A 24987-nucleotide genomic window follows, 5' to 3' on the forward strand; every position below is an offset into this window, starting at 1 on the left:
TGGCTCATATAATTAGTAGTCATTATTTAGACAGTACTTTTGCAATTGTTTTTGCCATTGGATTGAATCCAGAGAGCTTTATTGTTAATATATCAACATCTGTCAATTATCTGACTTACATGTTCCTTAGACATTGACAGCTGGGTGAATTTTCTTCTTACATTGTGTTTGTATTATAGTTTTATGTGGTCGTCTTAATTATGTTATATTTATTCACAGTTATACGCGCGCTGGTATAATTTATTTGATGTGTTCTAGATCTCTTGAATGAGGAAGCAAGACATTTATAATGAATGACATAAGTGGAAAACAAGAACTTGCAAGTACTTCATCATGGGATGTAGTGTCTCAAGTTTCACCTCTTCCTCAACATCATAATGACAACATGTCAGTGTTGGTGCCCACACCAATAAAAATCCCTCCTGTTGGACTTGATAGTGTAATAGCCCATCCTTCACCAGGACCTCAAATACCACAAACGCCACATGTAAGTTAGTAATGAGAAATTAAAAAATACTGATCTATGGGTTTAAATTAACGATACCGGAATAGTAAATAAATTAATTAGTGTATAACTAGAGCAAGAATTTACTGTATATTAATTATAATACATTATTGTAATACCAGTAATTATTTAACTGATATATACATTTAAAATATAGGGTAGTTTGACATAATAAAACATTAAAATAAAAAATGTGGAAACTGTACCTATTGAATTGTATGTGTATATATAATACAATGTCTGTAACGTCTGTCTAAGAGTTTAATGCGCTGGTACTGTAAACCAAAGAATTAATACTGGGAAAGAAAAAAGTTTCCGGTTTTCTCACTACATCTTACACAAACCTCTGAAGTCAAGTTGCTCTTTAAATTTGTAACACTGTTCAGTTGTCTCTGTGTGTATTTTACAATTTCGTGTATCATGAAATACAGGAAGATGGGATGTGCCGATTATAATTTCAATAGCTAGGTCAGAATTGTTATGTTAAAGAACACTGAATTATTATTATTATTTGTTTGTGACTATGTTTATCTTGTATGTTAGTTCAAAAAATAAGGTAAATATAGTAAGGCTAATAATTTCTCAGAATTGTCAGAACGACTAAAACCAGCCACATGTATGGCATGTAAAAATACCTGGAAAAAATTTTGGGCGCACTTCCGAACAGGGGCAGCGGCATTTCCCCTAAGGTTAGAGCTCAGTTTAGGTGTGTGTATATTAATCGAAAAAAAAAAAATGTCATATAAACATGTGTCATATTCTCAATATTTTCTAGCCCCTAATTTTCGATTAATACACACACACCTAAACTGGGCTCTAACCTTAGAGGAAATGCCGCTGCCTCTGTTCGGAAGCGCACCCCTGCTTCAATCAGAAAAATACGAATTATATCTTAGCAGTGTTGTGGAAGTTGTACGATATTGATCTAACTTAAGACATACAAAAAATTAATTGTAAAGGATAAACAACATAAAAAACATGCTAATTTAGGTATATATAAGCTTTCCCTCATTTCAGATATCATCTAAATCTGAATATAATCACACATTGATATTTATTACATAAAAGAAAATTATCGACTATTGATTCTTATTTACAGGGAATACCACCAGGAGTATATATGGAACCAGAATTGCCACCAGAATTACTTCAACAAGGTTGGCGCAAATTTTGGAGTAAAAGAGAAAATCGACCATATTTTTGGAACAAACTGACTGGAGACTCCCTATGGGAAATGCCTCAGCTTAAACCACAGGTTATGAGATAATGAATACTGATTGCAACACATAATTTATGTTTACTTGGGTGCATTTGTGCTTATAAGCAAAGTGCTACTCCCAGTACCTTTTTTTATGATTTTTATTATTGTTTTGTCCGAAATGTTTATCTTTACATTACTCTGGAAAGTTTATAGTGAGTATTTTGAATCCATTGGTAAAATTATAGTATTATTTCAAGGATTTCCATATTAATTTGAAATATCTCTACAAATAATAAAATACAGTTAATTACATCTTCACTGGCGTTCATCATTCAACTGTTAGACATATGTTAATAAAGTGCAATAGTAGTGTTCCGTCTATTTAGGGTGAATTTATTTTTAGCGAGAAAGTAGTGTTCTTTTGAATAAGAGAACATTGTTTATTATTTAGGCCCAATGCATAGACTTCTGAATGTATCCAGAAGTTGCAAATAATGCTGCATTCTATGTAGTCTAAAATGACTTCAATGCCAAGTGCTCGACACCATCAACTGCCTATTTAATCTTCAAGTTAGTTTTGAGATAAAATGTATTTAGACAGGTAAGTAATTTAAGATTTAAAAGCCATAAGTAAGTAATTAGAGAAGGCTATACAATATTACACACAAGCTAATGGAAATGGGATGAAATAGGGGATAGTTTAGAATATCATTTTTCGAATGTTATATTTAATGTCCAGTATGCTGTTGTTGTTGTTTTTTTTTTTATGTTTTATTTAACGACTCTCGCAACTGCAGAGGTTATATCAGCGTCGCCGGATGTGCCGGAATTTTGTCCCACAGGAGTTCTTTTACATGCCAGTAAATCTACTGACATGAGCCAATCGCATTTAAGCACACTTAAATGCCATCGACCTGGCCCGGGATCGAACCCGCAACCTTGGACATTGAAGGCCAGCGCCATACCAACTCGCCAACCAGATCGACTTGTTATTGTTGTCTAATGTGCTGTATACAACATTGAAGTCATTAGCAGTCTTGCTCTGCAATACTTTGAGGTCTTAGAATCTTCCTTGTTGACAGCGACAGCTGTTCAGATGGTGTTCATCCATTTCTTCCTCCGAATGGTTGCATAAGGTGCACTTAGGTGATGGAAAAATATTCATTTTGTTAAGGTGTTTGGCAAGACAGTCCTGTCCAATATGTCCAGTAGAATCACCATTTTTTTTTATAAATTTTTTGCCAATGTGTAAGTAATTTCTTTGGCCCTTGAATGAAAAATTTGCATCTTCAGCAAATCTTTCAGAGCAGTCTTTGGTGGCAAAATACATGTCATGTCCTTTCGACATCATGCTATAGAGAAAGTTGGATGGTGCCAGAACTATGTGGTAAAGATATGAGAGAGATTCAGACTTTTTGCACTAGACTAGAAATTCGTAATTCCGTGGTTTAAAACCTTTTGTGGATAAACGTTCAAATTAAAATTCAATACAAGCAGCCTGTATAATTCTTGTGGAAGGTATTCTGCATGTCTGTGAAGTATTTCTAATAGCAAAAATATATATAAAAGGAGCTTGTACATTAAATGACTAAATTAGGCTGTAGTTTATTGTTGATTTCCTGTGTACTAAATATTCAACTTGTTTGCCAAAAAACAGTAAAAGATCAAGAAATGAATAGATATGCATTGTGTAATATGTTCAGAAGGGCCACAAATAGTACATTATGCAATGAGCCTATAATGGTAGTAATTAAGACGCAAGTATGTTTGTTTATGAAATGAGCGCAAGCGAGTTTCATAATTTTCATACGAGCATCTTAATTACCATTATAGGCAAGTTTCATGCGACTTTTTATGCTCGACCATATTTCTAACTTGAAATTATTCATAAGTTTTCATGTTATGGTTATGTTAAGTGATGAACAGAACTGACCTGAATTGTGAGATGTGCGCAGACGCGAAAGTATTGATTTTTTCCGAGGCACGAATATCATTGACCTTGATATAACCTAGAGAACATTAGTCTTGATATAACCTGGAAATTGATGTAGAATTGAAAAACGAGATGACAAACTGAATTTATTTGAATACTAGCCGTAACCGTGCGCTCCGCTGCACCCGTTAGAAATAAATATAAAGTAATTACATAATTAAAATAGGACGTTTGATCCAAGGAACATTCGTGTTTGATAGAAGGATAAATCTTTTAATATGTTACTTAATTTAAATTGCATCCAAATAATTAAAATGCGATCATTTTGGTCCAGAGACACTCATTTGGTGCAATGACAATTCCTTTAACCTGTTTCTTAATTTTTATTACATGCAACCATAGTTTAATGAAGATTGACATCATTTAGATTTAATGTGTATATTTTATTTTACTTGTTATAGGTTTCCATTTAATTATGGCAATAACTTAATTTTAACCCTTGTTTTCTACGTATTCAGTAAATGGCGCTTGGCCCACTATGGTTGTGGACCCTTCAAATAACTTAAATTATATTATATAATATTACATATTATATTATATTATATTATAATATATTATATTATATTATATTATATTATATTATATTATATTATATTATATTATGTTATATCAGAAGTTACTGTAATAACATTATAGCATTATGTCCTTCTAGAGAAACTACACTTTCCAATGGTGAAATAATAATTAATTATACAAATCGGTTAATTTAGCTTCCGATATTACTTCATACAAACACAGAAACATTCTCTGTAGGCTATCTTTCATAGCTTTCGATTGTTGCTGTCCAAGGCCCCTTACGGACGAAGTCATTTGTTTTTTAATTCATTACACGGTCTTAGATGGCAGTTATTTTAATTTTAAAACTCATTTATGTCATTAAATATCAGTCCTATCAAAATTTTTCAAGGAATAAAACTTATCGCAAATTATTTTTAAAGAAGCTTTTGTTATGTAACATTTTTCACAAAAATCAATAATAAGCGAGATATTTCGATTTATTTAATTCAGGCCCCCTTATAACCCCCCCTTTTAAATGTATTTTGAATGCCATATAGCCCAAAATCTAAGTTACAACGAACTTAATTTATATTCCAATTTTCATCGAAATCCGTTCAGCCATTATCGCGTGAAAAGGTAACAAACACACAGACAGACAGACAGACATACAAACAAAAATTTCAAAAAAACGATTTTCGGTTTCAGGATGGTTAATTATATATGTTAGAACCAATTATTTTTGTAAAATCGAAAATTACCAGAAAAATTTCGGCTACAGTTTTATTATTAGTATAGATTATTTACAATTAACGCTAATTATTATAGTAACAAAACATAACCTTCTGCGACAGTATTGGATTTCCAGCCTCCGTGACATTTCCCTAGTTATCTCCGAGAATAATAAAAAACCTGAACTTTAATGAATAGGTGTACTTTAATGACATGCATTAAAGGATTGCTACCAGGTGTATAATTACTACATTTTGGCATAGTCGAGCATAAAATAACTTTAGATGATAGCAAGTTGAAGATCATTGTGTGAACTTGAACTCGATAAAATAAAGATATTAATAGTCACCAAACCAGGCACTGAATACAACAAAATAAAATCAATCAATCTTCTTAATGTATCCAGCTGTTTGCTGACAACATAAAGTCCACTATAGTCCACTGTAGTCTATTCAGTTGTTGTTTTTCACTAGAAATGAGGGGTATTTTGATCGGTATTCATTATAGATGCCTGTTGCTAGTAGCCAGAGTTGGGGTGTAGTCAATATATACTGCAGGGCTGTGTCTTCTGCAACTGGTACTGATGACTTTAATTTATTTCTTTTGTGGTTTATGGATGGACAGTATAGAAGAATGTGTTCCAGATCTTCATCATGATTATTACACCACAGACAAGTAGGATTATCAGAAAGGTGAAATCGGTGTAGGTACAATTGAGTGACAATGTGACAAAATAAAATAGTGAGCAAACCATGCTTTCGTTTCGAAGATGAGGCACACAAAATTGTTCGCTCACCAAATGGGAATATTATTTCATTGGTAGAAGATGCCCATGCGAATAGAGATATGAAACCAACAACTTTTAAAATAGTTTACATATGTCAGTTCTCACTTGACAGTGAGTCTGTATTCTTACTTCCTTTCTTCTAGTTTGATCCAATAACAGAGTAGTCAACAAAGGTTGTGTGACAACTAATGTTAATAATCAACTTTATATTTCCTTTCTTCTAGGTTGATCCAATAACAGAGTAGTCAACGAAGGTTGTGTGACAACTAATGTTAACATCAACTTTATATTTCCTTTCTTCTAGTTCGATCCAATAACAGAATAGTCAACAAAGGTTGTGTGACAACTAATATCAACTTTATATTTTCTTTCTTCTAGTTTGATCCAATAACAGACCCACTAGGTATCTGTAATACACCACCACCACCACCACCACTGGTTAATGGCCCTCCTGGGCCTGTTGCAGTAAAGAGAAGGGCCTCAGAGGAAGCTGTTGGAAGTCCAGTTGCCAAGAAATTTATTTTGGCGTAAGTATTCACCTTATTTAATTACTTACACATTGTTATTTCCATATTTAAAATGTTAGCTACAGAAAGCATAATATATTATATGATTTTTTCCTGACAGGGGTCCATGGGATTTGGAGATTCAGACGAATGTGGTAATATATGAAAGACCACCAACAATATTACCTCATCCTCACCCAGACATCGAGACTTATCGGTGCTCTTTGGCTGCAAAATTGAGACAGTGTTACCAGGAACTCTGTCATTCCAGAGAAGGTATATTTTTCACTTATTTTAAAATTAACGGTATAACAGTGATTACACTTTTGTACCAGTGCAATCAGTAATAAATTTCAAACTTATTATTTTCAGCCATTGATGCTCCAAAAGATTCTTTCAATCGTTGGTTGATGGAAAGAAAAGTGATTGATACTGGAAGTGATCCTTTACTGCCGAGTAATTGCTTTCCAGAGATATCCATGTCCATGTACAGAGAAATCATGAATGATATACCAATTAAATTAGTCAGACCGAAGTTCACAGGAGATGCCAGGAAACAACTGTCCAGATATGCAGAAGCTGCTAAGAAGATGATTGAATCAAGGTAATGAGATTTTTTAGAAATATATTTCGTAGTAAATATATTCATGTACTGAATATGGCAGGTATTATTTTGCTAATAGTAAGAACAACTTTATTCAAGTATGTACACTGATGTTCAAAGATATCTGACCCTACTAATCGATAGTGATTGATAATTTGTTGGTATATGTACACTTAGCGGCAAAAAGAATGGGCCGACTCTTGGTCGACAGAAATGCCAAGTTCTATCGCGCGGTTCACTCATGTAAACGTAACCCACTGCAATGCATTGCTGTGGTGTCTCTTCATTGAAAGTCGTCCGTCTATAATGTAGTAAACCTTACGAGCAGTGTGTGGCCCAGTGGTAAGAAGTCTGACATACGTACCAGAGGTTGTGAGTTCGTTTCCCAGTACGGTAAAATTATTATTTTTTTTTATTTTAACTTTTAATTAATTTATTAGTTTAAATGTGAAATGACATTTGTTAAACTTCGTTATGCCTGCCTTGTAAAAATATTATTGCCCATCACCTGTGGGCTATTAATAGGTGAGACCTGGCCTGTATAAACAAAAATACTTGTTTCACATCCTAAAAAACCGGACGCATATCAAACACAAATAAATAATTAAATTAACAAAACCAAACAATTTTTAATATATTAACAAAACAACACCTGTGGTGGGGGACTAGTATCTCGTCCACAAACCACCTGCGTCAACAACTGCCCTCATTCTGCGTGGCATGGAGTCCACAAGATTATGGAACAGGTCTAAATTCTTGGCCATCTCCTCCCACGCATCTAGAACTCTGTCCCACAATTCCTCAGGTGTCCAAATGGGTGGTTGTTCTGCCCAATTAGAGCATAGGATCCTTTTGACTGCAGCCCAAAAATTCTGAATCAGATTCATATCTGGTGATTTTGGAGACCAGTCGACTGGATCGACATCACGCCTCATCGTAAACCATCTTTGAATCCGGTTGGCGGTGTGTATCGGATGATTATCCTGCTGGAAGAAAAGTGTTCCTTCTGGATATCGTTTTCGGGCGGAAGGGATCATTACATTTGCCAAAATGTGTTCGTAGACTTCTGCCGTAAACTGCCCGTGGATACGTCCAGAAGTCCTGCCCCATTGTATGACATCCACCCCTAACACGCAACCCGACTTGTTAATTCATCTCACGAAGCGTTCATCGTATCGGTGGTCATTCATACAATAAACTAGGGCAGTACTATCGTTGCTATTGGAGACAATTACCTCGTCGGAGAAAATGACATTTCTCCAATCGAAGTCCTGTTGGAGAGTAGCATACGCAGAATGCTACTGGAGACAATTACCTGGTCGGAGAAAATGACATTTCTCTAATCGAAGTCCTGTCGGAGAGTAGCATACGCAGAATAACCTATGCGAACCAGGGCAATGAGTTATTGTTTCTGTGCCATCTTCAAGCGTAATGACGAGACAGAACGTTGTATTAACAGATAGCAGTATTGCTTGAAAGAGAGAGGGAGGTTTATTATTTATTAGAGTTTGGGCATATTCTAAGAGATATCGCCACATAATTATAGCTTTGCGAGACATATGATGGCAAATTTGTAATAAAAAAAAAGGAGATTTGAGGGAGATTCGAACCTTGAGCTACTACTATCAACTTGTTCAATAGACCAATCCTGTAACAACTTACGCTACTATGACAGTTAATGCTGGTTCGGCATAATACGTGGTTTTCCTGTTCATATTCGCTCCGGTCGATTTTGTATTTATCAGTTTTATTATTATTTCACTATTCAAGGGCCCTGATGTATCTAGAATCAACCCGCCTTTCGATTTTATTACATATTTTAGACTCTTAAACAAAATACAGCAAATTTAAATGCTTTAATTATGTGTTACCTCGTGAACTATGGTTTTGACGAGATGAGCATGTGCAATGTTATGTCTCTGGAACTTAGAAATTGTCAGCCGGCCCATTCTTTTTGCCGCTAAGTGTATGTCTTCTTTAGTTTTTACTTCTATGAATAGATGGTGAAGATAATAGTCAGTTATGTCAATAGTACATAAATATATCTGCATTATAGAATTCAATTTTTCATCCCACTCTACACTGATTGTAGCTGGAAATGCTGATATTGTAAATTATGAAAATAATTTATGCTTAATTTACATAATTCTATTCACTGACACTTTTTTAACCACTCCTAATAATGATGCTACCTATTAAGAACTAGCCGAACTCTTTCAAAGTGTGTTAATTATTTATATCTTTGGTTCTGACTCATCCCAGGGTTGGAAAGTTGTGTGCGCATGCGTGCACGTTTTTTCTTTTCTAGGTAATATTTGCAATTACCATGGACATATACCCTATATGTTTAACACAGGTACACACGAAAGAACTGGTTGTTAAACTTTTTGAATATCACCACTGCTCATGTGCAAATTGTAACCTTTGTATAGACTTATTTCCTTATACAAACGGAATTACCAGTATGCTTAAAATCTCTCCCACCCACCAAAATCATAGCATCTGGGTGTTTCTTTGAGATATTACTGGCTTATTCATAAAAGGCTAGGAGCTGGCTGCAGCTGCTAGAAGACATTACATCTGAGTCTCTTTGCACTTCCAAAATTGCGTACAAGCGCAAAAAAAAACATGCTAAATTTTACTTTTAGTTGCTGAAAATTGGTAGTGTATTTGCATTAATTTTTGGAATTCATATTTCGTTGTTTCTGTGGTATTAAGTATTAAATGCATTAACTTAAACATTGCTTGCAAGAAAATTCTAATGGAAGAAATGATAAATATTAAGAAGATGATATTACTCATTATGTACGTGTGAACAAATAGAGTGTTTAAAAGACAGTCACAATCATGACACTTTCAAGAGCATACCTGACTTTTATAAGCAAGATTTTCATTTAGCGCCACTATGATAAGATCGTAGTGGTCAATGTTGTATTTTTTTATTATTTTAAGAAATGCAACTCCAGAGAGTCGAAAGGTTGTGAAGTGGAATGTTGAAGAGACATTTCAGTGGCTGAGGAGGACTGTTGGTGCAACCTATGATGACTTTCAAGACCGTTTAGGGCATTTGAAGGTAATTATAAGAATATTAATAACTCACATACTGCCCGTGTCTCACGTCCTGAGCTGAGAGTTCCCTAGTGCTTATAGCCACGCCTCTTAGGTCTGCTCGGACCGCCACGACAGCTGCAGCATGTGGCACGGCAGCATATTACATGTGCTGAAAACATCCTATGCCATCGCAGGGATCTTTACTGGTTATAATACTGGAGACTCTAATCGTGGTTACCACTATCGCTATTATCTCTGATGGCGATTTCCTAAAATGTATGTACACACTAGGCCACTCTTCGTTCAGTTTGGACAACTGCTGAATTACCATAGAGGAGCATTTCTCAAAGTATGTTCCGGGGTTCCGTGAGCCCTATATGATTTAAAATTTTATTTTATACATTTTTACTTGGTTATTTAACAACATTGTATCAATTACTAGGTTATTTTGCATTGATGGGATTGATGATAGCGAAATTGTATTTGGCAAGATGAGGTGGGGATTCGCCAAAAATTACCTGACATTCGCCTTACGGTTGGGGAATAACCTCGAAAAAAATCCAAGCAGGTAATCAGCCCAAGCGGGAATTGAACCCAGGCCCGAGCGCAACTCTGGATCGATAGGCTAGCTCCTTACCCGACTGGGCTGCTCCGATGGCTATTTTATACTTAGTGGATACTATAAAAATATATAAATGTTACGAAAATATGAATCAATAATAACATGAAACCACAGATGATGATGATGATAATAATAATATTATTATTATTATTATTATTATTATTATTATTATTATTATTATTCCAAGAATATGCGTAATAATATGTTTAATGAATATCTAAAACGGAAAATACCCATAATACTTATCACTTTCATCACTGGATTCTCTGCGTATGTGTTCACTAAAACAAAATACCGAAAAGACAAAATGTAGTACAGTAGAAATGAGACTACAACTTTTCGCCATAAAATCAGATTGCAGACTTAAAAGCAAATACATTCGTCCCACTGAACAGAATTATTGAGATACTAGCTTTCACAAGGATTCTGCAGTTACACTTAGATTAAAAGGAGTTTCGCGGTGGAAAAAGCTTGAGAAAGAATGCCATAGAGGAAAGAGTTTACGGATGTGTACACATGACAACCGTGATCGCAATTAGGTCGATAATCTCGAGTAGAGACTGTAGTCTACCGCTGGTATTAGTGTTTAATTACAGGAATTTATGAGAAGAACATAATTTGTTTTGTGAGGGGATAGCCTATACATTCGCTTGTCCATGGCTGATCTTGCTCCATAGCTGACAACAGCTATCCTGGAAAGGCCAATGTGTTGAACGTAGGGTAGTAGGCACATGCGGTACCCAGAACTTCCCACTCTCTCCCTCTGCATCTCGCCCCACAAAGAAACAGCTCAGGAAGTGAGACACGGGCAGTATAATTTGTGTCTTGTTCTATTCTTATTGACCCTTTTATTTATTGATGATAATGAACACTCTAAAATTTGAACACAGTTAATTTAAATTAACCTTGAAGAATTATATGAGAGGATGACAGCATTACAGGTTCATTGTTTTAACATAGCTTGTATTTTTCACAAATACAGGATGTCTGAAACCTCTTGACTCAAAATAATACAGATGAGTAAACTAAGTATTTTAAGACAGATAATCAATGGTCGGAAATGCCTATTTCAGGCATCTTGTTTTATTCCTAAACAGTGACAACAATAAACACGCAGACAACATAAACTGACCATCTCTGTGGTGTAGGGGTCAGCATGCTGGTCTCTTATGCAGAGGGCCTGGGTTCGATTCCCAGTCGGGTTGAATTTCCTGGTTGAGGTTTTTCAGGGTTTTCCCTCAACCGTAAGGCAAATGCCAGAAAATTCGGGCTACAACATCCCTAAATATCACCCACTTTATTCGTCACCAAAAATCATGTTCATAACAAATCAGTAATACATCTATAGATGCCATCTAGTTCACAGCAATTGAACCAGTACTCAATAATAGTACACAGGCCTTCGGATTTCACCTAAAAGATATGACCAGAGATGTTAAAGCAAGTATAAATAACAGCAAAAAAAAAAAAAAAAACTGGCACAGATACATAGACAGCATACTAATACCAGAACAAATAGAATTAAAGTGAGCTGACTGATGTTAGTACACATGTTCTTCCGTTGCATGGCACTAGTTGTTAGCAGGCGATGCTTTCTGTAAATAACATGCAAGTTAAATGTGTTAATAAAATTATTAAATTTCATGTTTCTAATATAAATAAATATATTGGAATAGTTTTTGTTTTTCGTCCTTAAGGACGTATTACTTTATTTATTAATCTCAGATTGTGATGTCTTTAGAAAGGTGTAGTGCATACATAATATGAAACCATATCGAAATCTAACCTCTAACTAGTGATTTTTCTTTTACTACTGCACAAAAAAAACCATAAGAATAATAGATCTTAAACAATGGATTCGTGTGATAATTAATTGGCTTTTCTTTACAATAGCGTTACCAAAAAATATATTTACATACCATACTTGATTTCTAGTTGAGTCATATGTACTGTAATCAAAATACAAATTGAGGGCAACTTCAATTTCGCACCAAAATAAGGGTCAAAAGTTGCTATGAAAGTGATAGCTAGTGGAGAGGTGGGTGTCCTGAATAGCCTAATTGTAAAAGCATTGACAGAACTAGCGTCAAGAACGAACAAATTTATATTCTAGCAGAGTAAACAAAGGGATCAAGAAACTATGCCAGGTATCTTTAAAAATAATATCCAAATTGCAGAACCATAATTGACTGTTCCAACAGCCATCTAGAATGGTGAAATTCTTAATTGCTGTCACTCAAAGTGGAATGATCAGTTTTAAATCAAATTTTATTGCAGAGCTAGTGAGTGATATACATAACAAATGATAGTTGTCTGCTGATGTTACTGGGCACGGAGATGAAGTTACGGCTGATAAGGGATTTCCGGGAATAAAAGCAAACCTTTCTGGCTGTGGTGTTGTTGTAACGACACCTCATTCTTGCTTAACAGTTGATGAAATCGAAACATACACTGTACCAAGTGTAAGAATTCAATGGAAAGATGTGTTCAGAGGATAAAAATATACAATATTTTAAATAAATTGCCAATTAAACTACTTCAATATGTTGATGACATTCTTCATATCCGTTTTAAGAAACTTATTGCCTTCAATAATATAATGAAATATGTCGTAAATTATTAGTAAGTTTATAATATCGCATCAGCTATCATAATATGCTTTGTGTATAAACATTCTTCCATATGCGCAAATTGAAGTTTCGTGCAATGAGTGTACAGTCTTCACCAGTAGTGATGAGTAACTCCCTCTCGGTCTATTTACTTTTTGCAAGGGCCAAAATTCCTGAAGCAAGCTGTACATTTCTTCAATTTAACTATCAAAACCAACTGAAACGAGTTGTACCATCTCCTGTGGAAACTTACAAACACTGCCACGGCAAGGTGCCACTAGTAGTACAGATACGGAATTAAAATTTGGAACGAGTCTTGATGGGAGTCCACCTGTAGGCAGGCAAAAATTTCACACAACTGTCCACAAGTAGCATACATATATAGGAGCTCTTGTTTACTGCACACGCACAGTATGTTGTAAGCGATACTTATACAATAATAATAATAATAATAATAATAATAATAATGATTTATTTTAGCTACAATAAGGGAGCTCCAAATTTTATTTCCATATCTGTGCTTGCACAGTGCCTAATGAAAACAAGAGGTAATCACGAGTTCAGACGATGAAATTAGAGTAAAATAAATAATAAAAAACATACTTGTGGGGTCCAGATTCCACCTCTCACTTGTAAGCTCCACTTTTTCACCATTTATAACGAAACTGTAACCGAAATGAAATGTCTTCCTTCACTTGAATCTTTATTGTAACCCGTCTTACAACCAAGAATATAAAATGTGTCGATATTCGCGTGCTTATCTGAATAACACTTTCTACGGCATATATAACACGTCTTTAAAACAAACCACAATAATTCAGTGGCTAGAACTCCCCACGATATCTTCTAACACATTTGCGCGCCGTTTATAAGTCATTTACCGACAGTAGCGTGTGAGCCTGTGAGTGATAAGGAACATGCCATCCTGTAATTTTACCATGGAATGGAATGTCGGCTCACTTATTTATTCTATTCGTCTTGCAAAATACTATACAAAGGAAACAAAATACAGATTGAAAACCTACATAGACACACAAACAAGATACATTCAACACTACACTAGTTTCGCGATGAATCTTGTCTTTCTGAGGGAATAGGAATGTACCATATTTTCTTGAATATCCCGCGCACTTTTTTTCCCGCCAAAATATAAAAGTAAACAATACGAGTGCGCGGCTTAATCGAAATGACGTTGGCAACATTGCCTGATTTTCCTCCTGCACAACACCAAATATGGTATCTTCCCGCGTAAGTATTTCAATTGTTAACATTGTTACATGGCGTTTGGGTTAGCAGTACATGTGTCAGAACAAAGTTCAATTGTGATAAGTATATAGTTTGTGCGTCTTGTATTTTCAACTCTGAAGATGAGTACCACTAAAGGTATGAGATTGTGATCCTTTACTTGCAGCGAAAAACTTCAAATTATCAAAACTGGAGGAACATAGAAATCGTACTATAGCCAATAAATTTAATGTATCATTTGAATCCGAGACAGGAGAAAAAAAGAACTAACTGTTATTAAAGAGCAATGGAAACCACGTAGTATATAAAAAAAGATAAAGGTAGTCAATTTACTGACGCGTATTGTTATGTTGCAGGATATTGTGTAAATGGGCTATTAAGCAAGACAACTCATATACGTACAGTGCGTGCGGATAGTGTGGGTTTGAAATGCGTCCTGTTCCAGGATAAAATTTGTTAATTGAACTGTATTTGTGTTTAATTATCTTTCATTTGTAGTGAATAAGTTTGTCTAACGTTTTATTTTTGTAATTTGTGTCCCTCCCCCCCTTCGAAAGTGGGATGTGCGGCTTATTCCAAAGTGCAGTTTATTCAAGAACATACGGTGCGTAATTAATTAAATTCATTTGTAAAAACTTTACGGATGAGAGTTTGACGTTTGTCGTGAAACATTTTTATTGTTCACAGCATATGAAATATATTGAAATGTTGTAAACAAAGGCTATAAGTCAAGCACTCTTTCGCGATTTAGAGCTAAACTATCGCTGAGGTAGTTTCCCTTCGTACTCCTCTTATACACTTTGCATATACGAATCTGTACCAGAAAAATAACAGAATTTACTTGCAACTAATTTATTATGTTTTGTTTTCATTTTAAGCTAAACTACTTCCCTTCGTGCTCTGCTTACACACTTGCAGCTCTTTTACAGCTCATTTCTCAATCTTCCACTATAACTTGGTGACATTGCGAAAGTTTCACGCTAGTGTACACTCGAATTTTTGTGTTAATGATCACGATAAGCGCCTTTTGTATGCCTTGCATATACGAATCTGTGACGGATTAGGTTAGGTTTGTTTAGGCTTTTGTTATGTCTTGCATACGAATCTGACAAGTTAGGTTAGAATACTTTAGGCTTATGTTATGCCTTGCATATACGAATCTGTGACAGGTTAAGTTAGGTTACCGGTAGTTTATGCTTTTATTAAGCCTTCCATATACGAACCAGTGAGTGACAGGTTAGGTAATATTAGTTTAGGCTTTTGGTTTGTCTTGCATATACTCAAAATTGTCGAAGAATGTGCCCTTTTCTTTTTCTGTCTGCTTTCTTTGGTAACGCAATTGTAAAGTTCCCCAAAAATGGCAGTAGACCATATGCTCGAAGTCTTCAACGTAAGACTATCAAAATTTATTATTATTATTATTATTCCATGTATTGTGGGTCCCTATCACCACGGCATGGCGCGTCCTCAGGTTGCGGATAGAGGAGACGGCCTCCAGATATGGAGGGTAGCTGCGAATATAGAATAAGCAGTCGTGGACAGCCGATAAGGGGTGGTCCTCCAGCTTGGGGGTTGGGCGAAGGGCTAACAACCCATCACCGTAAAAAAACAGCTTGTTACGAAACCTAACATTAAGCCTCGGAATGGGACTAATTCTCCGGCACGACCACAGCAAAGGAAAAAGGTTATACGATTTGGTACATGGAACGTAACTAGTCTTTATAGAACAGGAGGGGTAACATTAGTAGCAAAAGAACTAGCTAGATATAGAATAGACTTCGTGGGAGTACAAGAGGTTAGGTTAGATGGGAATGGCATATCACAAATAGGCGATTACTTATTGTATTATGGGGAAGGAAACAATAATCACCAATTAGGAACAGGATTCTTTGTACATAAAAGAATAAAATCAGCAGTAAAAAAAGGTCGAATTTATCAGTGACAGGTTATCGTATTTAGTACTTAAGGGTAGATGGTGCGATATCGTAGTTATAAATGCTCATGCCCCTACAGAAGAGAAAGACGACGATATAAAGGATAGCTTCTATGAGGAATTGGATCATACTTTTGATCAGTTACCTAGATATCACATGAAAGTTTTATTGGGGGATTTCAATGCTGAAGTAGGACGGGAGGATATTTTTAGACCAACTATTGGAAAAGAGAGCCTGCACGTACGTAGTAATGACAATGGAGTTCGGTTAGTCAACTTTGCCACATCAAAAAATTTAATTGTCAAGAGTACAACATTCCCCCATAAGGATATACATAAATATACGTGGACTTCTCCAGACGGAATGACACATAACCAGATAGATCACATCTTGGTAGATAAAAGAAGGCACACTAGTATAGTAGACATTCGAACTTTCAGGGGGGCAGACTGTAATTCTGACCATTATTTGGTAATTGGAGAATTAAGAGAAAGACTATCAGTAGCCAAGCGAGTAGAGCAACAGGCTAATATTAGTAGATTCAATATTCTGAAATTAAAGGACGAGGAAACTAAGCAACGTTATCAGGTTGAAATTTCAAATAGGTTTGGTGCTTTAGCAACTGCTGACGAAGCTGAGGAAGAGTTAGATGTTAATAGCGTGTGGGACAATATCCGAGATAATATCAAAATTGCAGCTGAGCAGAGCATAGGTTATCATGAAACTCAGAAAAAGAAACCATGGTTTGATGAAGATTGTTCCATTGCAGTAGATAGAAGGAAACTGGCAAAATTGAAATTCTTACAGGATCCAATTGTGGAAAATAGAGATCATTATTTCAATGAAAGACGGGAAGCAAGTCGTACATTTAGGAATAAAAAGAGAGATTACTTGAAGGAAAAACTGAATGAGGTAGAAACAAATAGTAAGAATAAAAACATTCGAGATTTATATAAGGGTATAAAGGAATTTAAAAATGGATATCAGGCAAGGGCAAACGTGATCAAGAATGAGAATGGTGACTTGCTTGCAGACTCTCATTCAATCCTGAACAGATGGAAAAACTATTTTGAGCAACTACTAAATATACATAGGCCAAATATAAATGATCAGAATGAAATTGAAATACAAACTGCTGAGCCATTTATACCGGAACCCACACTTTCTGAAGTCGAAATTGCGATAGAAAATTTGATAAAGTACAGGTCTCCAGGTATTGATCAAATTCCAGCAGAATTAATACAAGAGGGTGGAAGGGCAGTATCTAGCGAAATTTATAAACTTGTACTTGCAATTTGGGAAAAAGAAATTGTACCAGAACAATGGAAGGAGTCCATAATCGTACCTATTTTTAAGAAGGGGGACAAGACTAACTGTAGTAACTTTCGAGGAATATCACTTTTGTTGACGTCGTACAAAATTTTGTCGAATAGCCTATCCTTCTGAGAAGATTAACTCCATATGTAGATGAAATTATTGGGGACCATCAGTGTGGTTTTAGGCGTAATAGATCGACTATTGATCAGATTTTTTGTATTTGCCAGATATTGGAGAAAAAATGGGAGTATAAGGGTACAGTGCATCAGTTAGTCATAGATTTCAAAAAAGCGTATGACTTGGTTAAGGGAGAAGTTTTATATAATATTCTTATTGAATTTGGTATTCCCAAGAAACTAGTTCGATTAATTAAAATGTGTCTTAGTGAAACTTACAGCAGAGTCTGTATAAGCCAGTTTCTATCTGATGCTTTTCCAATTCACTGCGGGCTAAAGCAGGGAGATGCACTATCACCTTTACTTTTTAACTTCGCTCTAGAATATGCCATTAGGAAAGTTCAGGATAACACAGAGGGTTTGGAATTGAACGGGTTACATCAGCTTCTTGTCTATGCAGATGACGTGAATATGTTAGGAGAAAATCCACAAACAATTAGGGAAAACGCGGAAATTCTTGTTGAAGCAAGTAGAGCGATAGGGTTGGAAGTAAATCCCGAAAAGACTAAGTATATGATTATGTCTCGTGACCAGAATATTGTACGAAATGGAACTATAAAAATTGGAGATTTATCCTTCGAAGAGGTGGAAAAATTCAAATATCTTGGAGCAACAGTAACAAATCTAAATGACACTCGGGAGGAAATTAAACGCAGAATAAATATGGGAAATGCCTGTTATTATTCGGTTGAGAAGCTTTTGTCATCTAGTCTTCTGTCAAAAAGTCTGAAAGTTAGAATTTATAAAACAGTTATATTACCGGTTGTTCTGTATTGTTGTGAAACTTGGACTCTCACTTTGAGAGAGGAACAGAGATTAAGGGTGCTTGAGAATAAGGTTCTTAGGAAAATATTTGGGGCTAGGAGGGATGAAGTTACAGGAGAATGGAGAAAGTTACACAACGCAGAACTGCACGCATTGTATTCTTCACCTGACATAATTAGGAACATAAAATCCAGACGTTTGAGATGGGCAGGACATGTAGCACGTATGGGCGAATCCAGAAATGCATATAGAGTGTTAGTTGGGAGGCCGGAGGGAAAAAGACCTTTAGGGAGGCCGAGACGTAGATGGGAAGATAATATTAAAATGGATTTGAGGGAGGTAGGATATGATGGTAGAGACTGGATTAATCTTGCTCAGGATAGGGACCAATGGCGGGCTTATGTGAGGGCGGCAATGAACGTACAGGTTCCTTAAAAGCCAGTAAGTATTATTATTATTATTATTATTATTATTATTATTATTATTGTACTGCACTGAATTTTCTTTATGTGACGGATTTCATTTTGTTTACGCCTTCTATGCCTAAAAAGAAACTGATGGTAAAACACTGCTCCATCTTCATGTATGCTTTCATCAGAGCTGCCATTTTTACTATGCCGCTGTGATATAATATCGACCATGTGATGCATGCTAGTGGCTACAGGACATTCCTTGAGTCATTCCTGATGAAACTTGCAAAGTACAGACATACAGATTCTGTTTTAGAATTTCTACCCGAGTTTTGAGGTTTTCAGGAACTGAAATGTTAGGAGAAAATCCACAAACTATTAGGGAAATTTTACTTGAAGAAATAGGTTTGGAAGTAAATCCCGAATAGACAAAGTATATGATTATGTCTCGTGACCAGAACATAGTACGAAATAGAAATATAAAAATGGGAAATGTATTCTTTGAAGAGGTGGAAAAATTGAAATAAGCTGTTTTGGAGCAATAGTAACAAGTATAAATGACACTCAGGAGGAAATTAAAAGCAGAATAAATGTGGGAAATGCCTGTTCTTATTTGGTTGAGAAGATTTTGTCATCCAGTCTGCTCTCAGAAAAGCTGAAAGTTAGAATTTATAAAACAGTTATATTACTGGTTATTCTGTACGGTTGTGAAACTTGGACTCTCACTTTGAGAGATGAACAGAGGTTAAGGGTGTTTGAGAATAAGGTGCTTAGGAAAATATATCTTTCATGCATTGTATTGCTCACCTCACATAATTAGGAACATTAAGTCCACATGTTTGAGATGGGCAGGGCATGTAGCACGTATGGATAGGATTGCCAACTTTTTTGAAGAAAATACAGGAGATTAAGAAATCGACAAAATCTCACATAGAAAATTGATAAATTATTATGAGACAGTTTTTATCTCGTGTAATAGTTGAAGTCGATTGCAATTTGCAGCTCTGATTTGTTTAGATGTATTGTGCTCCTGTTTCGAAATCTGTTCAATTATTGTTCATGAGATAAAACATTCTCTTTGTATGAACATTACTAACTGGTGTACTTAGAGCAAAACTATTCAGTTTTTATTTGTCTAGAATTTTAATGTTGTTTTATTTTAAATAGGTGAGCATTAAAACCTATTTCTGGCAAGCATTACCTCCTACAAATTCTGCACATTTTAATTCATCTCTTGAACAACAAAACTAATCACATAGCCTACACAGTCATCATTCATGGCAAAATCAAATGCGTAGAATAATCATTTTTACATTATGCAATAATAAGGGAGAAAAATGCTCGAAGAGAAAAAAATACGGGAGCTCTGAGACAAAAATTAGGAGTAAATATGGGAGGGTTGGCAACCCTACTTATGGCCGAATCCAGGCATATAGAGTGTTAATTCGGAGGCTGGAGGGAAAAAGACCTTTGGGGAGGCCGAGACATAGATGGGAGAATAATATAAAAATGGATTTGAGGGAGGTAGGATATGATGGTAGAGACTGAATTAATCTTACTCTGGATATTGACCAACAGCAGGTTTATGTGAGGGTGGCAATGAACCTTCGGGTTCTTTAAAAGCCATTTGTAAGTATGGTAAGTAAGTTATAAGTAAATCTGTTTTAGTCTTCTACTAGAATGAAAATGTAGCGTTATTTGTGAATTTTGTATGATTTTGATGAGTTTATCCTGAATAATTGGAGACTTTTTTTTATACTAATCCTTTTGTAATAATAATCCACAAACGAAAATAGTACAGTATGTAATTTCTTTCTGTTTCAGCGTCAGTGTCAACCTCATCTGATGGAAACCGTGAAAGAATCAGTAGAAGGAATTTGTTTGAAAATCTATCACCTCTCTGCAGATTATGCAAAAAAGATAAAAGAAAAGCATGGTGAGCTTTTGAAGGAAAATGGCATATCAGGTATTATGATATTTTATTTAGTGTATTTTCATACATTTTGCTGTTTTCTTCTCAGATATTTTAGTATTTGTATGTTTTGTCTTGTAATCACATGTAGGCCTATCCTACTGAGAATTACATGTGTATAGCCTACCTTTAGGTTATTAATTTCAACATTTCAGACGATAATTATACAGTGTGTTCAACTATTCCCTCCACAATGCACTGCCGACTTGTAAGGATGATACACTTTTCTCTTTCTTTCACCTTCACCCTTGTAGGACTAGATCTGACTCGGTGCTGACATGCGAAAATGAACCCTATGAACTGTGGGGGGATTACTTTATTAATGGCTGAAATTTCGTACATGCATTTGTCTGTTTCTGTACTTTTACTCCTTTTTTTATGAAAAGATATCTTCAAGTTATTTAATATGAAGTTTTATTGTACGTTATTTTTCAGTGTCTGGAATTTCCGTGTATTTTTAATCTCATTTTTCTCCTTCCTAACATTCCTAGTATTCTACAAGTACTTCCCAAGTCACTCTTGCCCATAGGTTTATATTGTAGAGCTAATTTTGGAATGCATTGTGGATCCATTTTTTGTACGTGTTGAAACCATTTTTCTGATAACGTTTAACATCATCACTCATCAGTTATACTGTCTGCTTTTAATTTTTTGCGGATATCTACATTTGTTCAGTTATCCAATCTCGTGAGACCTAATAATGGTCTTAAAAATCTCATTTGTTTTGCTTCTAATTTCACCTCTATATGATAAAGTTGGTTTTGACATGATATTAGGTAATCGTAATTTAGTTTCAGTTAACATTTGTTTAAATAAATTTCATTCATTCATTTGAAGTGTCATTTCATTATTCAATTGATTTTGTTGCATTTTTGTAATTCAATGTTCATGTTGTTTTCGTCACTTATATTTGACTTCACAAATATGTGAAATAAGATACTTGTTCTATTATTTTATCATTAATAACAGTTTTTATTTTCTGTGGGTGTTTACGATAAATCCTATTGATTTTGAGTGAGATTTTCATATCATACCGGTATTTTTGACAAATTCGTTTCAATTTGACTGTTATTCCAGCTCCCATTTTAGAACACAATTTTCGAGACAACCCACTTTGAATACAATTGAGATGGGACTAGCATTCTGTTTTGTCTTTTTTTTATAACAACTTAAAAACTGTGAAGATAATGTAATAAAGAAAAACTGTTTTCAAGCAGTTGTATCATTCCACAGAAGTGTTGCCTCCAGTGCAGATGCCTAATCAACGCAAGGTGTGGTGTTACCCTGTGCAGTTTGCCATTCCTTGCCCAAGATTACCCCAGGTTGACTACTTACCTGAGCGGGATCAGACCTTGCTTAGGTTTCATAGTGACACCATGTGCATCAATACCACACATCTACAGAAATTGGTATGTCATTAAAGTGGTAGTACCATTAAACCTTTAAGCTATGTTGAAACCAGTAAAATCATACCAATTGAGATATGCAAGTTTCTTGAACTTATTTGCTTCTGTTTCTGTGTGTAAACATTTACATGCCTTTCAATGTTTTTAACATCTATTGATTCAAACTTGCGACTCAGAATATACAGAAAGAGCCAACAAAAGTTACTGCACTATGCAGGGGATGTTGGGGAACAGATTGCCCACAATCCATTGCTCGACTCACCGGTAAGCTGTAGCAGCGCAGGTGGGCATTCAGTTTCATTATGGTAGGCCTAAAATTCCCGAGTGGTGTTGCATTACTACCAGGGGTGAATGCTAGTCACGAAAGTTAGGCTTGCTCTTTTATTCATAGAGGAAGATGTGAGGATATAATAATTCATAATTAATAAAAATAATCAGACCCACATAAATAATTTATTTTATAATTATGAAATCATTACAAGTCATGGATCATATTTGCTTATGAGATGTAGAGGTTCGATATGATACAACAAACATGGCCAACAAAACAGTTTATTTAGTTTTTTTCGACCCTGCCAACCAATACATATTGTTGTATTGAGCTGCACTGAACGAGCGCACATATTCTCTATAATGTCTGTCTTCTCTTGAATAGTCCTTCGGGAAAATGGATTTAGTAATAAGGTTTCAATAACATACAATTCCGAACTCATTGCAATACTTCAAATTAGTGTTTAAGAATTAATAATACATGCAGCAGCTAACACATGCATTCCGCTCATACAATTACATTGCACTCACAAATCACAGCACATTCCGGCTGTCTATACTGGTCTGTGTAACGTTAAATAGTCGTTGGTGTAGCTCTCGGACCATAGCTTCAAACAACACATAACAGAAGCATGTGCGCCTAGGACGGACTAAGGAGGAAGGCACTTGCGTGCACATCATATTCTCGCTGTTTCTACGTCTTTCCTGTAGGTCCGAGAAACGAGCAAGCGTTGCGATACTTGCGGTGTGCAACCTGCGGATGGTATTACGCCTATACAATATTCCAAAAATCAAAATAAATTTTAATGTACGTAATCCCATTTTGAGAAATACACATTCTACTAAAATATTGAGCTTGCGCAGCAAGCATAGCATGCCCTGAGAAATCGCCCCTGATTACTACACTTGCTATTGAACATTGTGTTTGCTATCAGTATGGTGATGTATAGTATTGCACAATGGATATTTCTAGTTGAGACATTTCTTCTAAAGAAGAAATCATGTGACAGTACTGTTCACAAGTTTATGCGTCAGTTCTGTGATGCTGGAATGTCTTCGAAACAATACATAACCAAGTTATTCAGAAAATGGCTAGAAACAGGGTCTGTTTTAAACAAAAAGAGACAACCACAGAAGAGGGTATTAACAGAGGAGATATTCAAACGAGAATTGAAACCAGCCCGAAAAAATCTTCATGCCAATTGGTGCAGGAGTGTGGTATTTCACAAAGATCAGCATTACGGGGACTGATAATGCTACACTTTCATTTATTCTTATAAATATCAGTGGTTCATCAGTTAACACAATGAGATCCAGCTGCCCACGTAAATTTCTGTCAGTGGGGAATTTTAAAACAAAAAGTGTATAAGAACAATTCACATACTCTTGAAGCCCTGGAGAATTAAATCACATGAGTGATATCTGAAAATTTAGAGGCGGAGATACAATGAATGTTTCGGAATTTTTAACATGATGCAACATTTGTATCGAGAATACTGAACATCATTTTCAACAGCTGTTTTGATGAAAGGTAAGATCTACATCAGTTTTCAACTTCATTCATTCATTCATTCATTAGATAAGTCTTAACTAATAATTTAGGCCTATCGTAATGAAACTGAATGCCCGCCCATACTATTTTAGCTTACCGGTGAGTTGAGCAATGAATTGTGGGCAATCTGTTCCCCAATGTCCCCTGCATAGTATGGTAACTTTTTGTTGCCTCTCTCTGTATAATCGTGAGTTCCTCCTAAAAACTCCTTTCTGCACAAACTTCGATCAGATTTTATGTGCAAGAATTTTAACCTTAAACTCAAATTCGTTCAGTAGATGTTGCTTACTAGAGGAAGAATGTAAAGGTTGTCCCAAAATGCTGTGCAAAACTTTAAGGTTGTGTCCCAAATATGGAAATCATGGGGGGGGGGGGGGGAAGAAAGATATTAATATTTTCCAGGTTTTAGAATGATCATGAGTAACAAAATTAGGCATGTTGTTCTGCTTCACTTGACTAAAGTGGAGCTCAAACAGCTACAATTGCAAAAACAAAATATGTTATTGGAGGAAAAAGCTGAGGAATTGAAGTCCATTGAAATGAAGATTAGAGAACTTAAGAAACAAGTCTGATGACAGATCATAAGATGACTGAAATGTGATTAGTGCTTTCTTTTTCTTCGTGCTTGTGAGTAATATTATTAAGTTGTAGTACTAAAAAGAAACTAAATTTTGTTTCACATTTTCGCTAGACACCCATATATGGTTTAACAGGAATTATCATTTAATTTCAGTTTTTAATATAATTGAAAGTAGCTGATTGCTTTAATATGGAAGTAGTGTAATTTTTTACATAATTTAGCGAAGTGTACTGCTTTGTATGTGAACACTTAATG

General features: G+C 35.3%; 1 protein-coding gene across 1 annotated transcript in view; it reads left to right on the plus strand.

Annotated features, from left to right (window-relative positions):
* The window catches only part of Pcif1 (Phosphorylated CTD-interacting factor 1), a 38402-nt gene that overhangs the window by 268 nt on the left and 13147 nt on the right, over positions 1-24987 (plus strand). Inside the window, exons 2-9 of the mRNA XM_069842271.1 lie at positions 259-487; positions 1605-1760; positions 6092-6240; positions 6341-6495; positions 6592-6823; positions 9776-9896; positions 20777-20918; positions 22158-22333. Coding sequence (XP_069698372.1) covers positions 290-487; positions 1605-1760; positions 6092-6240; positions 6341-6495; positions 6592-6823; positions 9776-9896; positions 20777-20918; positions 22158-22333 — 1329 coding nt within the window. The 5' untranslated portion in view covers positions 259-289. The remainder of the gene's footprint in view (positions 1-258; positions 488-1604; positions 1761-6091; positions 6241-6340; positions 6496-6591; positions 6824-9775; positions 9897-20776; positions 20919-22157; positions 22334-24987) is intronic.

Source organism: Periplaneta americana, chromosome 12 (assembly GCF_040183065.1).
Source record: "Periplaneta americana isolate PAMFEO1 chromosome 12, P.americana_PAMFEO1_priV1, whole genome shotgun sequence".
Classification (NCBI taxonomy): Eukaryota; Metazoa; Arthropoda; class Insecta; order Blattodea; family Blattidae; genus Periplaneta; species Periplaneta americana.